General features: G+C 31.3%; 1 protein-coding gene across 2 annotated transcripts; it reads right to left on the bottom strand.

Annotated features, from left to right (window-relative positions):
- Positions 1–14,131: 14,131 nt before the first annotated feature.
- LOC109788735 (receptor-like protein EIX2) lies at positions 14,132–18,596 on the bottom strand. Of its 2 annotated transcripts, none has more exons than XM_083076202.1 (2): positions 14,888–18,596; positions 14,132–14,408 (listed from the first exon to the last, which is right to left on the bottom strand). In XM_083076202.1, the coding sequence occupies exons 1-2, from the start codon at positions 18,339–18,341 to the stop codon at positions 14,359–14,361; spliced, it is 3,504 nt and encodes a 1,167-aa protein (XP_082932328.1). In that variant the 5' UTR covers positions 18,342–18,596; the 3' UTR covers positions 14,132–14,358. The 2 variants fall into 2 exon arrangements, with proteins under 2 accessions (XP_082932328.1, XP_082932331.1); XM_083076205.1 differs by having other exon boundaries at positions 14,132–14,398.
- Between the last annotated feature and the right edge of the window lie 398 nt (positions 18,597–18,994).

Genomic DNA, 18,994 nt, shown 5'->3' with positions numbered 1-18,994 from the left:
CTACATGTTTAATTTGTTAGAAGGCCAAGATAGAACACCAAAAGCCAGCAGGAATGTTACAATCCTTAGATATACCTAAATGGAAATGGGACAATATAACAATGAATTTTGTGACACCCTCTACCCCATTATTAATATACAACAAATACAACAATAAAATATTTCTTTTCTTCTTTTTGGGTAAATAAAATCTTTCATAGTTGACAAATATTTCAAATATAACAAGGTAGAAGATTCACATTCGTAACTCATAAATCATAACTCCAGTGTAGAAATTATAAAAGAAAAGAAGTTAAGATTTTCAATACAATTTAGTGTAAAACAAGAAATCATATATATACAAATAATAATAAAGGAAATATAAATTAACTTCAGTAAAGGTGGCAGTGCCTCCTAGTTAGGAATCAATTTATATTTTCCAAATCATGTAATAAAATATAACAAGGATATTCATTCTGGTCTTTTATCAAGAACGTTCAAATTACAATTCTTAACATACATTTTTCTTGAATTATACATGTTATCTACGTTATCTCTTCGTTAGAAATTACAAAAGAAGAGAAACTAAAGTTATAAAAACAATAACATATTAAACTAAAATAACTATGCCCCGATGTCACATCCTATCAGAGCATGCCCAATTGAAGCCTTTAAGCCTCATCACCAACATTCTCATGATGCTGATCATCTGCAACACAATTTAAAACGTATACAAAACAACAAGGGAGTGAGAAACATCTCACTCAGTTTCAGGTGCAGAAATAACTGCTAGATAGCACACACACACACAACATATATAAGTCACATGTAAACAATACATAAATAGTCAATATCACATATATATACTCATTTATCATGCTTATGATGTCATGGACTCAACTCATAAATGCATGCATGTGGCGCCATACGGAAGATTCACAATTCATCGTTGGTGACCCTAAGGTACACCTGGTTACATCACTGGTGACCCTAAGGTACACCTTGTTAGCATGTTACATCGTGGGTGACCCTAAGGTACACCTTGTTAGTCGTGGGTGACCATAAGGTACACCTTGTTAGCATGTTACATCGTGGGTGACCATAAGGTACACCTTGTTAGTCGTGGGTATGCGGCCTCAGCGGCACACCTGGAGTAATATATGCATATGATGCATGTCATACATTCATAATCTCATGGACTCAACATTTAACTTATTACATAATTTCATTTAGTACATCATATCATTATTTGTCATAGTATCATAATCATAGTTTGTCTAAATAATCCATTCTTAGGTCTCATGTCATTTGTCCATATTTCACATGGTCATGTCATCAATACTCCTCATAAGGTCCGCATAGGTATTCATAGAGAGCATTCTTGTTCATATTAAAACTCATTTATTATTAACATTAATTTCATACTCATTTATTACTTTCAACAAAGAACAAAGTATAATAAATAGAAAATCGGACAGAACAACGGCACCTTTAACAAAAACAGAGTAGAGTAAATAGAAAATCAAACAGAACAACGGTATCTTCAACAAAGAATAAAATAGAGTAAATAGAAAATCAGACAGAACAACAGCAAGGGATTGGGGGCCAATCCGACAAACAACTACCCAACAATTATCCCCACACCCCTGAGCGAGGTTCTCACTCCCACCCTTACCTGGATAGGCGGAGTTGGAACTTGGGCAGGGTCTCCTCCTCTGGATCCCCTTTTTCTTCCCTCTCTTTCTTTCTTTCTTTCTTTCTCTCTCTCTCTCTTTCTCTCTCTCTCCTCTTTCTCTCTCTAAGATTTTCACTTCTTCTCCTCTGTACCAAATTTTCACCCCCTGCCCCTATTTATAGGCCTCCTGGCGCAACCGGAACGGCCGTACTGATTTCGGAACGGCCCGTTCCGGATCCTTCAAACGTGGGCAAATTTCTCAACTGGAACGGCCCGTTCCAAAATCGGAACGGCCCGTTCTCAAAAAGCAGAACGGCCCGTTCTGAAACCAGAACGGCCCGTTCTCAAACCCAGCAGAACGGTCCGTTCTCCCTCCGGAACGGCCCGTTCTCCTTGTTGGAACGGCCCGTTCTGGGCCCGTTCCCAACCTAAAATTTTAGCTTATTTTAAATGCTCAGAACGGCCCGTTCCACTTTCGGAACAGCCCGTTCCGAGTTACTCAAATACCCCTAATACCTTTATAAAATTACGAAAATGCCATCAATAATTACGAAAATGCCATTATTAATAAAAATATCCTTTTAAGGAAATTGGGGTGTTACAATTCTCCCCTCCTTTTAGAAATTTCGTCCCCGAAATTTACCTGAAAACAAAAATAGATAAGTTTCTCGCGTCTTGCTTTCTAACTCCCATGTAGCACTTTCTTCAAAATTTCCTTATTGATGTACAACTCTATCAATCTCTCCAAGAAATGTCTAATGTTAATAAGTTCAAGGTGAGCAGACCTGGTAAGCCTATCCATTAATCCAAATAAGATCAAATTTCTTAAGAATATCATACATAACTACAACTAAATCCATAGATACAGAATCTTATTTTCAAATTAGAACGTCTAAAGGTTGTATTAAATCTGAAAGTTTTTGGTGTTCTACCTTAGCTTTCTAACATACTAAGCAAGCATACACAAATTCCTCCACTTCCTCCGTCATCTTAGGCCACCAAAACATCTTCTTAAGATATTGATACATCTTAGTAACTCCTAGATGAATACTAAGACTGCTCTTATGACCTTCTTCCAAGATTGCTCTCTTAAGTTCTAGCACATTTGGAATATACAACCCATCCTTAAATCTCAACACTCCATCCACTCCAAATTTAAACTTACTTTCTACACCTTGATTCAACTTCTCTACTTCTCTTTAGACCATCATGTTTCCGCTGCGCCACTCTGATACATTTCAGTAACTCTTAAATAAATGCTAAAAATATTCTTATGTCCTTTCTCTAAGATCATCTTCCTTAAATTTTGGGTTTACTAGGCACATAGATTATATCCTTGTATCCCGAAACACCATCAACTTCCACTTGTAAAAGGCTATTTATATTCCTACCAATCTTTTTCACTTGGGTCACTAAGAAAGAATCTAACTCCTGAGTCTTCTAATCTCATTATTAATCCTTTCAACATATTCAATTCAATGTTCCTAAGGGTGAGCTCACACATCATGCTTAAGTTTCTAATCTACTCAATCAAACTCAACCCTTATATCATCAAAATGATAGATAAATGTTCATCCTACTCAGGACATTTGTCACCATATTAGTTTAACTTGTATAATCTTCTCCAATGATTAGGCACCTAATTGTAAGTTCACTATGTACTCATACTCGGTCTTCAAGTCTTACCACTTTATTTATACTCCAAGAAAACTCTTATTCACTACCTTGTCCTATAATCTCATACCTGGCCACCAAAATGAATCGACTAATATGCTTATTCAATATCCTTTGAATAATCCATTCGTTAATCGAGTCATACATAGTCCCTTACTACTAGGAGTAATTTCACAAATCAAACTTAAATTCCTAACTTGAGCCAAAAGATATATCTCTTTGACCATAAAGAAAGATAAATATAGATATTTCCTATTCAAAGCATCGACTGCTATAGGTTTACCCAGATAACAACTAAGATTAAAATCTTAATCCTTACAATTTCCAACTATCTCTTCTATCTCATATTCAATTCCTTCGGATCAAACAGATATTTAAGATCCTTATAATCACTAAATATCTCAATAATGTTTCTAAAATCTCAAGCGTAACTATTACAACTTCTAATTCAAGGTAATTTCTCTCATGAATTTTCCATTTCCTATATGCTTAAAAACATAAGTTACTACCTTTGCATCAATAATCCACCCAAACCTGTCTTCAAAGTCATCACTATATCCCACATAAGACTTACTAGAGTCAGGTAATATTATCACTAGTCAATCTTGCCATAAGAGTTAGAACTACTCTTATACTTACTATCTCACATAAAGACAATACCCCTCATAGTGAATGTAGTCAAAGGCAATGCTATCCTAGAAATTCTTTCAATAAATCTCCAATAGTAAGCCTCATAAAACTTTTATTCTCGCTAACTTGCTTAGATATCTCTCTGCTTAAACATAACTTCTACCTTAACTGAAATTTACAGGGACTAGAAAACTTAACATACAACCGTCTTGGATATATCTTCACCTTTAACTACAATATGATCATATCACATCCTAAGATCAATATCACTAACCATACAACATTCACCATTTGATCCCTAAGGTCTTCTATTCACATATCGACATACATGCACATCAAGTCATATTAGAATGCCTACTTTAAACCTTCATATATATCATCCATAAGCATGTACATGAACAACCTTTACCACATAGCATCATATAACCTTAAACAACCTCTCAATCTACACGAAAACACCTCAAAACATGTCAATTCTTATCCTTGCATTGCCTACTAACCCGAAAACATTATTATACAGACTAACTTCTATTTTTTAACAACTATCAAAGAAAACAACACATAAAGAGTTCTACTCATCCACGTGATATCAACCTATCACTAAGTGAATAGGCTACAACTCTTAGGGAGACATGAGATTTTAAAAAAAATCATTTCCTTAACTAAAAATTCAAAAATCACCATAGATATATTCAATGCTTACAACTATACCTCTGATTACCAAAGGAGCTATACTGGAGTTCTAGACCTCCGTTTTACCTGATTCCAATTCCATTAGAAAGATAACATCCAAGGCTACCACTTTCCTGAAGACTAACAAAAATTCTAATTTTGTCAGTATAGCACTTGTACTGTCACAACAAAACATCTCCTACACCAGATAACAATAGTGTATCAACATCTAAAACCACAAAAATACCTCAATCCTTCCAAACTTACTCCTTTCCTCCTGAAATTCATATCAAAGTTTCCCACTACAAATCTAAGCCAAATAACTCACCTATTCAGTACAAAAGGCTTAGAAAATAAAATTTTCATGCAACCATCAAACTCTAAAAATCATCAACACTTCAATCTCTCCTTAAGAATACCAAAACTCCAATTCTCAACATACCTCATCTTTGGATTCAATTGCTACAACTATAGCTTTCAAAAATTTCACCAATCATAAATTCTTAATACACTTTAAAATAAATCAATGTCTTACCCAAATCTAAGGCCTCAATAGTTCCCACAATATTAACAACACATTTCGTCTACCACTACTCGCACATATGCTTGCAACACAAGCGATATTACTCAACCACCACTTCTTACGTAAGTATCAAACAATTAAGCAATCATAAGAATGAAGAAGAAAGGTCATAATGGTATTAGCTGATACTATCATGACTATCATTCCTCTAATTAAAAAAAAAAATAACTTAACAATATCAAACTTTACAATATCAACACAAGGAGAACATCATCATCATCATTATCAAAGCAAAACATCATCAAAGCAAAGCATCACCAAAGTATACGACAAACAAAACAATGTCAGAGTACACAACAGAATCTCGATAAGTCACGGCCGATTAGATCGACCTGCTCTGATACCACTAAATGTGACACCCTCTACCCCATTATTAATATACAACAAATACAACAATAAAATATTTCTTTTCTTCTTTTTGGGTAAATAAAATCTTTCATAGTTGACAAATATTTCAAATATAACAAGGTAGAAGATTCACATTCGTAACTCATAAATCATAACTCCAGTGTAGAAATTATAAAAGAAAAGAAGTTAAGATTTTCAATACAATTTAGTGTAAAACAAGAAATCATATATATACAAATAATAATAAAGGAAATATAAATTAACTCCAGTAAAGGTGGCAGTGCCTCCTAGTTAGGAATCAATTTATATTTTCCAAATCATGTAATAAAATATAACAAGGATATTCATTCTGGTCTTTTATCAAGAACGTTCAAATTACAATTCTTAACATACATTTTCCTTGAATTATACATGTTATCTACGTTATCTCTTCGTTAGAAATTACAAAAGAAGAGAAACTAAAGTTATAAAAACAATAACATATTAAACTAAAATAACTATGCCCCGATGTCACATCCTATCAGAGCATGCCCAATTGAAGCCTTTAAGCCTCATCACCAACATTCTCATGATGCTGATCATCTGCAACACAATTTAAAACGTATACAAAACAACAAGGGAGTGAGAAACATCTCACTCAGTTTCAGGTGCAGAAATAACTGCTAGATAGCACACACACACACAACATATATAAGTCACATGTAAACAATACATAAATAGTCAATATCACATATATATATACTCATTTATCATGCTTATGATGTCATGGACTCAACTCATAAATGCATGCATGTGGCGCCATACGGAAGATTCACAATTCATCGTTGGTGACCCTAAGGTACACCTGGTTACATCACTGGTGACCCTAAGGTACACCTTGTTAGCATGTTACATCGTGGGTGACCCTAAGGTACACCTTGTTAGTCGTGGGTGACCATAAGGTACACCTTGTTAGCATGTTACATCGTGGGTGACCATAAGGTACACCTTGTTAGTCGTGGGTATGTGGCCTCAGCGGCACACCTGGAGTAATATATGCATATGATGCATGTCATACATTCATAATCTCATGGACTCAACATTTAACTTATTACATAATTTCATTTAGTACATCATATCATTATTTGTCATAGTATCATAATCATAGTTTGTCTAAATAATCCATTCTTAGGTCTCATGTCATTTGTCCATATTTCACATGGTCATGTCATCAATACTCCTCATAAGGTCCGCATAGGTATTCATAGAGAGCATTCTTGTTCATATTAAAACTCATTTATTATTAACATTAATTTCATACTCATTTATTACTTTCAACAAAGAACAAAGTATAATAAATAGAAAATCGGACAGAACAACGACACCTTTAACAAAAACAGAGTAGAGTAAATAGAAAATCAAACAGAACAACGGTATCTTCAACAAAGAATAAAATAGAGTAAATAGAAAATCAGACAGAACAACAGCAAGGGATTGGGGGCCAATCCGACAAACAACTACCCAACAATTATCCCCACACCCCTGAGCGAGGTTCTCACTCCCCCCTTACCTGGATAGGCGGAGTTGGAACTTGGGCAGGGTCTCCTCCTCTGGATCCCCTTTTTCTTCCCTCTCTTTCTTTCTTTCTTTCTCTCTCTCTCTCTCTCTTTCTCTCTCTCTCCTCTTTCTCTCTCTAAGATTTTCACTTCTTCTCCTCTGTACCAAATTTTCACCCCCTGCCCCTATTTATAGGCCTCCTGGCGCAACCGGAACGGCCGTACTGATTTCAGAACGGCCCGTTCCGGATCCTTCAAACGTGGGCAAATTTCTCAACTGGAACGGCCCGTTCCAAAATCGGAACGGCCCGTTCTCAAAAAGCAGAACGGCCCGTTCTGAAACCAGAACGGCCCGTTCTCAAACCCAGCAGAACGGCCCGTTCTCCCTCCGGAACGGCCCGTTCTCCTTGTTGGAACGGCCCGTTCTGGGCCCGTTCCCAACCTAAAATTTTAGCTTATTTTAAATGCTCAGAACGGCCCGTTCCACTTTCGGAACAGCTCGTTCCGAGTTACTCAAATACCCCTAATACCTTTATAAAATTACGAAAATGCCATCAATAATTACGAAAATGCCATTATTAATAAAAATATCCTTTTAAGGAAATTGGGGTGTTACAGATTTCGTAGGTTGGTTTACCACGAACAACACATAAGTTTGATTCTATATGGGTTATCGTGGATAGACTAACAAAATCTGCTCATTTCTTACCCATCAATATTAGTATTCACTGGAAAAATTAATAGAATTATATATAAGGGAGATTGTACGAATGCATGGTGTACCATCTAGCATAATAGCTAATAGAGATCCTAGGTTTACTTCTAGATTTTGGGGAAGTTTACATCAAGCATTGGGAACTAAGCTTCGCCTTAGCTCTGCATATCATCCTCAAACAGATGGACAATTAGAGAGGACCATACAATCCTTAGAAGACTTATTGAGAGTTTGTGTGCTAGAGGATTCTGGTAGTTGGGATCAATATATTTGCCTCTGATTGAATTCACTTACAACAATAGTTTCCATTCTAGCATAGGTATGAAACCCTACAAAGCTCTATATGGAAGAAAGTGCAGAACTCCTTTATGTTAGTTTGAAACTGGAGAAAATTCAATCTTGGGTCCTGAAATGGTGCAACAAATCACAAAGAAAATCAAAATGATTTAGAAAAAATTGAGAATGACTTAAAGTAGACAGAAAAGTTATGTTGATAAGAGAAGATGGCCTCTTGGATTTCAGGAAGGTGATCATGTATTTTTGAAAGTTACACCAACAACTGGAATTGGTAGGTTAATGAAATCAAATAAACTCACCTCGATTTATTGGCCCTTACCAAATTCTCAGAAAAATAGGTTCAGTAGCTTACCAAATTTCTCTACCTCATTTTCTTTCAAATCTTCACAATGTCTTTCATGTGTCTCAATTAAGAAAATATATTTATGATCCTTCTCATGTAATAAGGCCTGATACAGTACAATTAAAGGATAACCTTACATATGAAAGAATGCCTGTACAGATTGCAGACAGGAGAATCAAGCAGTTGAGAGGCAAACAAATTTCATTGATAAAGGTCATTTGGAATGAAGACACTGGAGACGTTACTTGGGAGTTGGAAGAGAAAATTATGAAAAATTATCCTTATTTATTTTAAGCAATAAAAATTTCGAGGACAAAATTTCTGTAAGTATAGGAGAATTGTAATATCCTAAATTTCAGATACAGTATTCTCAATTTTATTATTATTATACTATTTTTAAAATAGTAGTCTAAATTTTTAGTTATTATATTTTAAAAAACAAATAGAGAATAAGTACAATATTTTATATAATTACAATACATTAAAATTTTTATTACCAAATTTTCAGTAAACTAAAATGGAATTATATAATAATTATTCCTAATTTTATTATCATTATCTTATTTTCAAAATAAGATTTTTAATTTTTAGTTACCACATTTAAAATGAATAGATAAATACCAATGTTTTATTTTTGATACCTTATAAAATTTTATATTTTCAGTAGAAAAAAAATGTATAATATTCAATTATATTATAAATATTTATAATAACTTAATTAATTATTATAATTACATGTGAAATAAATTAGATATATTATACTTTATACACTAGTGAGAAAACACTTTTAAAATCAGTCGTTTTTGACTTTTAAAATCAGTCATCTGATCGATTTTAAAAGAGACAATTTTAAAAAGTAGGACTTTTAACATCGTTCAACGACCGATGTTAAAAGCTAGACTTTTAACATCGGTTATGCATAAACCGATTTTGAAAGTTAGACTTTGAACATCGGTCATGCATCAACCGATTTTAAAAGTCTAGCTTTTAACATTGGTTATGGCATGACTGATGTTAAAAGTGGTTAATTTTTTTAAATAATTGACTTGTTTTAGGAAGATCCCTAAACAAAACTTACAAAACCTTCAAATTAATAAAATACCAGACAATTCATATGTTTTCAATGGACCAAATTACATACAAATGACAAGAATTAGTAAATGTCAACCATATATATAATCAAAATGTTTTTAAAATACATGCATGTAATACATAAATGTGTACATAATAAGTTATGTAACTTACAAATTATTATGCATATCTTAAACTACAAAATGAGTAAAACTATAAACATAACTCTTAGCTAGTCAATATTTTAATGAAAAATGTAGCCCATTGCTCTCTAATGGTGTTTATATCTTCTAGTGACAATGGTGATCAATCTATAAACACCTGTTAAGAAAATTTAGAACAATTAGAAGTAACTCATAAAACATATGATAAAATGCAAACTTAAAATAAAAATTTTCAAAATTCTAAAACTTACTTCAGCCCACTCAGATACTATTTGTGAATTAACAATAGTATGCATTGCCTCCATTACATAGTATCCGCACTCATAGTTTCCTTTTTGCTTGTGAGACTACAAAATGAATATAAAAATCAATTTTAGTAGTAATGGTAATTTAAAAGAAAATACCTTAGAAAAAATATCATTACTAAAATAAAATAACTTACTTTAAGAGAGACCCAAAATATTTTTTTCTTCAACTTTGAACCTTTAAGTATATGGTATCCTTCCATAGCCCTAATGATAAAAGGACATCATTATTATATTTTAAAATGAAATGTAATGATCAATAAAATAAAGTAGTTTTTGTAAAATAACTTACTTATCTAATAATTGTTTAAAGTCTGCAGAAGGAGGTTTGTGCATCGAATAAATGCATACAGATATATTGTCCATAGGACAAATAATCAGAAGTTGCCAATGAGCACTGCATTGAGAAACTATTAGTAATAGACAATACATTTTTTAAAAATTTATAATCAATTATATACAAATAGACTTACTTAGAAAAGAAAGGAGCTAAGTAAAAATTTATAATCAATTATAACACTAAATTACTATGACATTAATTATATCACAAATTATTAACAAAACACAAATATATAAAAATGCTACTTTTAAAATCGGCTATTTTAGAATCGATTTTGTATACTACATACAAAATCGGTTCTTAAATGACTGATTTTAAAAGTAGCGGACAGAACTTTTAAAATCGGTCAAAATGTAGCCGATGTTAAAACTTGTGTCATTATTTACGAAATTGCCACCGCGTCACTTTTAACATCGGCTATGTTTTAACCGATTTTAAAACCCCGATTTTAAAACTAATTTTTGTACTAGTGATATAATAACATATGCATATAAAATGGAATGGTTCAGTGGCTTATTCAGTGGTGCATAGGAATCATAAGTTACAGGTCATAGGTTCAAGTCAGTAAATAAATAGCATTGAACGGGAGGAAGGGGAACAGAACAGAGAAAAGAGAGAAATATAAAAGCAAATGTCTTTGAGAAAGGTAAGGGGGTGGAGACTTTTATCTCTTTTAAATTTTTATTTCATATATGATTATATTTATTTTATGTTTGTCTATATTTAATTAGTGAGGTGTCCCTAACCTCACTTATTTGCTTAATCTATGATATTTTTTTAATCTAAATAATTAATGAGGTTTGACTAATTTGTGTTATTTAATTATTTCGATGTTTATCATTGTCATTTACTAGATTATTATTCTTTAATACATTCATTATATTAAATTTTTAAACAATTAAAAATATTTAAACTTATTTAGTTTAAGTATTTTTATATTAATATTAACTATACTATAGTTTGTTAACTTATCCTAAGCTCATCTTGTTGTTATTTCTTCATGCATTTATAAAGATAAATATTATTCTATGACCATAAGAATGAAAGTTTGAATTAATTTGTAATTGGAGTTATATTAATATTAACTATAATATAATTTGTTAAAGTATCCTAAGCTCATCTTGTTGTTATTTCTTCATGCATTTATAAAGATAAATATTATTCTATGGCCATAAGAATGAAAGTTTGAATTAATTTGTAGTTGGAAGTTTACCTTGGGGATTTAAATGAGTAAAAACTTAAGGTGAAATAACCTTTAGTTATTTATTATCATAATGCTCATTTACCCTGACTAGTTACTATAAACATAATTCAAATTTTTATTATATCAAGAATAATTCATATATTCATTTAGTATTGGTTAAAAATATTTCTGTATATTGTTTAGTTATTGATATTTATTGGATAATTGTTCTCACTCCTTATTTTTCTTGTTTAAAATATTTAATTAATTATAATGGAAAATAGATAGATCTACCAACTGTACTAGACCCTTTCACTTCCGTTATTACTGCAGTTTTTTCGGGTACCAATTGGAACATGGACGCAATTGCAAATGCTGTTACATTTCAGGGCATAGGAGTATCGACTTTTGTATTTTGACCAACCCAGCAAAATCCTATTATCATAGATGGCCAAATAGTAGTCACTTTTTATTTGTCCACGTTAATCCAATAGTAAACTTGTATCAACCTAACATGTAAATACTATAGTAGGAGTGTGAAAAAAAATAGTTTGTAAATAAATACGTTATTATAGATAGTTTTAAATAGTACGTAATGTCATTATAAGTTAATTATATGTAAACAAGTTCACACAATCTTCCTTTATTTTATGTATAATAATATTAATGATATATACTTGTGTTAACAACCTCTCTCTCTCTCTCTCTATATATATATATATATATATATATATATATATATATATATATAATATTATGTTTAATATTATATAAAATTAGGCGTTACATCTTCCACAATTTTTATTATATAAAAATTAATAATATTAAAGAAAGAAGTTCTACAACAAGTTTGTTCCTTCCAAAACTCTCAACTCTCTTCCCTCAAAAACTACCTCATTTTTTTTTTATATACATGTTAATTATAAAAGTAAAATAAAAAACTATCATAAAAAGTTAATCATATGAAATTTAAATTATTGTAATTTTAAAATAAAAATAATTGTAAACTTACATAAAAATAGTTATGATTATATTCTAAAATTAATGAATATTATCGGGAAAAAATAGCACAATAGTAAAGTAAATAACTTCTACAATAATCTTTTTCTCTAAAATATCATAAATAGTAATTATGAAAAATATTATTTATAATATTAATATAAAAAATGTAACTAAGCATAATTTTACATAAAAAATATTAATATTTTCTTGTAAATATTTTTAAAGTGAAATATTCAAAATTTCTAATTCTAAAATTTTTTATCCAAAGTAATATTCTTATAAAATAAAAGTAATAATACATTAATATTATAAACTGTTTAGGATTTAGGGCCTAAACCCTAAACATCTTAAAACATTAATTATATTAATTATTAATTATTTAAATAAAATAAAATATAAAGAAATTATCATGAAATATTAATCACATTAATTTTAAATTATTACAGTTTTAAAATAAAAAGAATTATGATTATATGCTATAAAATAATGAATATTAACAAGAAAAAATAACACATTAGCAAAGTAAACAACTTATACAACAATTTTTCTCTCTAAAATATCATAAATATAATTATAAAAATTATTATTTATTATATTAATATTAAAAATATAATTAAACATAATTTTACATAAAATATTAATATTTTATATAAATATTTTGAGTAAAATATTCAAAATTTATAACTCTAAAGATTTGCATCTAAAATAATATTCTTATAAAATAAAAATAGAATACATTGATATTGTAAATTGTAACACCTTAAAACATTAATTATTAATTATTTCAGTTTTAAAATTAATTTAAATAAAAAAATTATATATAAAACATAAAATTAGTATATATAAAAAATAATAATTTCTCCTGCAAGTATTTTTCTCAAAAATTCATTAATTACATTAATTTTAAATTATAGTAGTTTAAAGTAAAAATAATTATAAAACTTATATAAGAAATAATTATTAAAAATAATTATGATTATATGTTAAAAATAATGAATATTAGCGAAAAAATATCACATTAGTAAAGTGAACAATTTTTGTAACAATTATTTTTCTTTAAAATATTAAAAAAGTAATTATAAAAATTTCTATTGCTAATGTATTATTATTAGGAAAAATATGTTTTAGAAGGAAAAATTATATTAAGTAGTTAAATTAGTGTTAAGATATGTATATATTATTTTTTAATATTACTTTTTATTAATTCTTAATATTATTATATTCTATATCTATTATTGTTGTCAATTTTTATTTTTAAAATTAATTAAATATCATTTCACCCAATTTATTAAAATAAATTGTGCATCATATGGGTATCGATCTAATACAAAATGTTAGATGATTGTTGTAAATATTGTTTTGATGTAAAAATGATAAATATTTGTGATCATAAACTTAATTATAATTAAAATTATGTTACTTGTGAAAATTAATACATTAAACAATAAAATTATATATTTAACATACTTTCAAATTAATATAATTTAAACAATTTTCATTTATAGTTATGTTTGAAATTTGAGACAACAGTAAAGCTAGATACAAATGTCAATTAATGCTATGCTTTGGTATTTTAGCAGAGAATGTGCAGTATCTATATGAAAATAAATATAAGTTCAAAGTTAATGGACGCTGTAATTCTACTACCAGCATCATTATTCAAAATAAAACACAAAAACTTCACATTTTAGATATTAATAGTCGTGGCTTAAAAATAAAATAAAATTACATTACATTACAAATAGATTATACAACAAAAGACAATCAAATCTGCAAGTTTCTTGAAACAGCAATTTTACATTACATTACATTGTAAACCTCAATACTATATATCTTACACATCTAACAATCCTTGAAGCTTTCATCCCAAATTGAAGCTAACCTGCTACAAACTGCAAATTTTGTAATATCATTCAGATTACATATATTAATCGTGATGGAGAAAAATTGAAGACTAAGTTTTAGTAACAAATTAAATTAGACTGAAAATCTATACTAACCATTGGAATACAAAAAAGTACATTATTGTAAGCATTAGAAGGTTTAAAAATTAGAGATGTCTTCTGAAAACAAGAAAATTTCTCTAAACAGAACACCATCTATAAATCCTTTACAGCACAAAAGTAATCATTTTTAGAAAAATAGCTACCATTTGCAAAGGCACGAAGTAAAGAAACAAGGGAGTTGATGAAAGCAAAAATGTACATGTTGGAATCAACAATAGAATGACTAAAGAATGAAATAAGTAAATTCTAACTATCAAATTCATGCCAAGATGAACAATTGAAAGTTATTCTCCCATTCCACATGAAAAGGAGTTAAGGATTTATTTTTTAACTAATAAAGGAGAGAAGTTAAGGGTATTACGTACCTGCTAGTGCTAGCTTTCGAGCTATATTCAGTAAAACTGTTACAAGTATATAGTCTGTCACTCTGTTTAAGATCCTCAGATAAGCAACTCTCCATGGTTGCCAAAGTATTATTGGCCCTAATAATCCCCAAAAGCCTGCAAAGAATCCTAACCCCAAACTCATGTATAATGCTTCATTGAAAACTGAATTATCTTCTTCACCATGGACTGCTGGTTCTTGAGGCTTTGCTGTTGTCTTGTCTCCAGGGCAGCTTTTGTTGAGTGGTTTACCACAAAGATCAACATTTCCTTCAAAACTAGATGCATCAAATGTTTCCAAATGTCCTTCCCATGGGATTCTTCCACTGAGATCGTTGTTGGATAAGTCTAACACACCAAGCCTATCAATTTTGGAAAGAGTAAATGGAATTTTGCCAGAGAAATGATTTCTTGATAAGTCCAGAAATTCTAACCAACTTAAATTCCCTATCTCGATAGGAATTTCTCCATCTAATTTGTTTCTTGATAGATTCAAAGAAATCAATCCAAGTAAATATCCAATCTCTTTTGGTATTGCACCCGTTAAAGCATTACTCGAAAGATCAATGCTTTTTAAAAGAATCTCGGGATTCCAAAACACATAATCCTGACTTTTCCACGTCAATAACACGTTAGAGTCGTAAATAGAATAATATGTCTTTGTAGATGTTATTTTTCGACCCTTTACAATTTCACTTGTTGTTATTTCCCTTTCCATCATTGCAGGAAAGTTCCCCAGACATGTAGGAATTCCTCCCGACAAATTATTCCTTGAAAGGTCCAAGAAATGAATTTGGCTCAAATAACATAGGTTTACGGGAACACTTTTGAAGAAGCGATTAACTCTCAAGCTCAAGATTTTCAATTTTTGTAGATTTTCTCCTATCCACGAGGGTATTGGACCAAACAAAAAGTTTTCACTCACATCTAATATGACTAAATCAGTGCAGTTTTTCAATGTGAGTGGTAGGCCTCCGGTTAAGTCGTTGTTTCGTAAGACCAAAACTCGCAAATTAACAAGAGTACCCATGGACTTTGGAATCTTCCCTGACAATTTATTATTGCTTACATCAAGATATTCTAGTGAATTTTTTAGATGTTTCCAACAGTTGGGCAGTTGTCCCGTTATTTGATTATTTGATAAATCTAAAGTATGCATTTTTGTGGTTGCGCTTTTCATGCACAAGAATGAATTGAAATCCGAAATCTTGTTTTTGGAAAGATCCAATGCGTAAGCTTGTGATAAAAAAGTTGGAATTTCACCTTCAAGTTGATTTGATCCTAGAATTATAAATGCTTGATCAGTAAGCTTGATTGGCAAATTCGGAATTGTACCTTTGAGACTGTTGCAAGACATATTCAGCGCTCTTATAGACTGTAACTTGCTCCAGAACCACTCTGGTACAAAATCATCAATCCCAGCATCAGAAATATCTAGAAAGCTTAACTGTCTTTGAGTGTTGAGCCAACTTGGGAATCTAGGACCCAACTTGCAAGAAGCTAGCCCCAAATTATATAATTGGAAAGGTGGAACCCAGGTTGTATCAAACCTTACAGACAATGAGCTATCTGTTAAATCTAACTCCATCAATTTGGACAAATTTGTTAGATGCAATTCATTGATATCACCCTCCATGTGATTCCCCACCAAGCGAAGAGACTCCAGCTCATTAAGCAACCCAATGCTTTTTGGTATTTCTCCAGTAAACTGGTTAAAGGAAAGATCTAACATCCTCAAAGATGTAAAAGTTGAAAGATTAGGTAGCATTCCAGTAATCTGGTTATAAGATAGATCGAGAGTCTGAAATACATGTTTGTTGCACTGTGAAGAATTTTGAATGATGTTAGAAATTTCTCCGCTCAAGTTGTTTAGGCTTAGGTCTAATTCCTGCAATGTGAATATATTCCAAAGAGAAGCTGGAATCTCACCTTGCAGTTTGTTAGATTCAAGGACCAGAACTTCAAGAGACTTCATTACTTTCCCAAATCCATCTGGAATGAGACCTTCTAACAAGTTCTCCAGAAGGTTAAGGCTACGAAGATTGGAGGTAAAGTTGAAAATCCAGTGAAATACAGACAATGACTTTAATAGGTTATCGGAGAGATCAAGGGTGACAAGAGAAGATGAGAAATCCTTAATGGAAGCAGATGGCACAAGAAAACTTTCATCGGTAAGACCGCAGTTGCTTAGATAAAGTTCTTGTATTTTGGAGCTGAAGTTGAAATTTCCTTCAAATATTAACGATGTCAGATTATTATCAGAGAGGTCAATCGTCAATATAGAAGGAAAGCTTGGATAGTGAAGAGACGACAAAACAATATTATTATGAGACAGATAAAGCTCTTGGAGATTAAGGCTGTGGCTGAACAACAACTGAAATGTTGATGATGTGAGCATATTATCAGAGAGATCAAGAATGGAAAGAGAAGAGGAAAGGTTGGAATGAGAAGGAAATAAAGATGAAATATTATCATCAGAAAGACTACAACTAGACAGCCTCAACTCTCTTAAATTTGGGATAAGCTTACTAATCATTTGTATCCATTGACGAGAGGACCCAAGATTAGGCAATGAACTTAGGCCTAGAGTTGTTAATGAAGAGAGAGAAGACAACCACTTTGTATCAGTGATTGTAAGCTCAAAATTGCCAACAAGTCTAAGAGTATGCAAGATTGGAAGATTCCCAACATGGAAAGGGATTGTTCCGGAAAGGGAAGTTCCGGAAAGATCAAGATACCTCAAATGTGAGAGATTTCCAAGTTGATAAGGGATTTCTCCATAGATATGATAATTTTCAGACAGATCTAGATATTGTAAACTTGTAAGTTGTCCTAATAGAGAAGGGATTGTTCCATCAAGTTCATTGTATCGAAGATCAAGATACTCCAACTTGGAGAGATTTCCAAGCTCATAAGGAATTCTCCCAGCAAAATTATTGTTACTTAGATTAAGATACTCTAACTTTGAGAGATTTCCTAATTCATAAGAAATGCTCCCGCCAAATGCAGCAGATGAGAGTTTGAGATATCTTAAGTTGGTGAAGGAGCCAATGAGTTTAGGGATGTAACTCCCTGAAAATACATTATAGCTGAGATCCAAATGTTGAATATTTTGCAAGTCAATCAATGAAGTGAAGTTGATTGCACCTGTCAAATGTTGTGTATAAGAGCCACGGAGATGAAGGATGTGTACATGACCTGTTGCATTGTTGCATTGAATGCCTCTCCATTTGCAACAATCTCTATTATTGTCATCCTCCCTCCATGTAGACAGCATGCCATACTCATCTAGGATGCCATGTTTGAAGTTGAGGAGTGCTTGTCTCTCCTTCTCTATGCATTTCACATTTGAGCTCTGTGATGGTGAGATGAATCCAAGAATGGATACCCGAGACACTAACACAGCAAGCAAGATTTTCATAAAGTAATTGCCCATTACAATTTTGCTATGCTATAAGCTTTGATAAGTGTAAAAGAACAAACACGAGGGATTATGATTTGCTATGTATTGAAAAACTCAGCAACTGCCAAGAGGGTTTACATAAGACTTAATTTCTACATCCTATTGACTATTCCAAGTCAAGAAAGCGTGGAAGTTTCTGTAGGGCCCGCTAGTCCACCTGTTCCACCATCATAGTATGATATTGTCCGCTTTGGGCCCAAGCCCGCACGGTTTTGTTTTTGGGCTCCTTCCCAAAAGGCCTCATACTATGTGGAATGGTGGACACTTATAAACTAGTCAATGTTCCTTCATTTTACCGATGTGGGACTTGGGATGAATCCCAACAGTTTCCAAGTTATTTAAATGAAAAGAAAATCAATGGAAACTCTTCAACCAAAAAATGATAGATACATTACTTCTTTATCTTGGATGTTTTGCTTTTAAATCTACAAAAGAAGCAATAAGAACATACTAGATGCACAAACTTCCAATTACAAAAGAATGGATTTCGACTGAATTATGAAATATTTATCAATGTTTCATTTTATAAAAATATTCAAAATCTTATAAAATTATCATTTAATACGTTAAAAATGTAAAACATAAACAACAAAAACAGATGGAAGAGAACGCTCAGCTTTTCATTT

Source organism: Cajanus cajan, chromosome 1 (genome assembly GCF_000230855.2).
Source record: "Cajanus cajan strain Asha chromosome 1, NIPB_CcT2T_4, whole genome shotgun sequence".
Taxonomy (NCBI): domain Eukaryota; kingdom Viridiplantae; phylum Streptophyta; class Magnoliopsida; order Fabales; family Fabaceae; genus Cajanus; species Cajanus cajan.
This window is presented reverse-complemented; position numbering and strand designations above follow the sequence as displayed.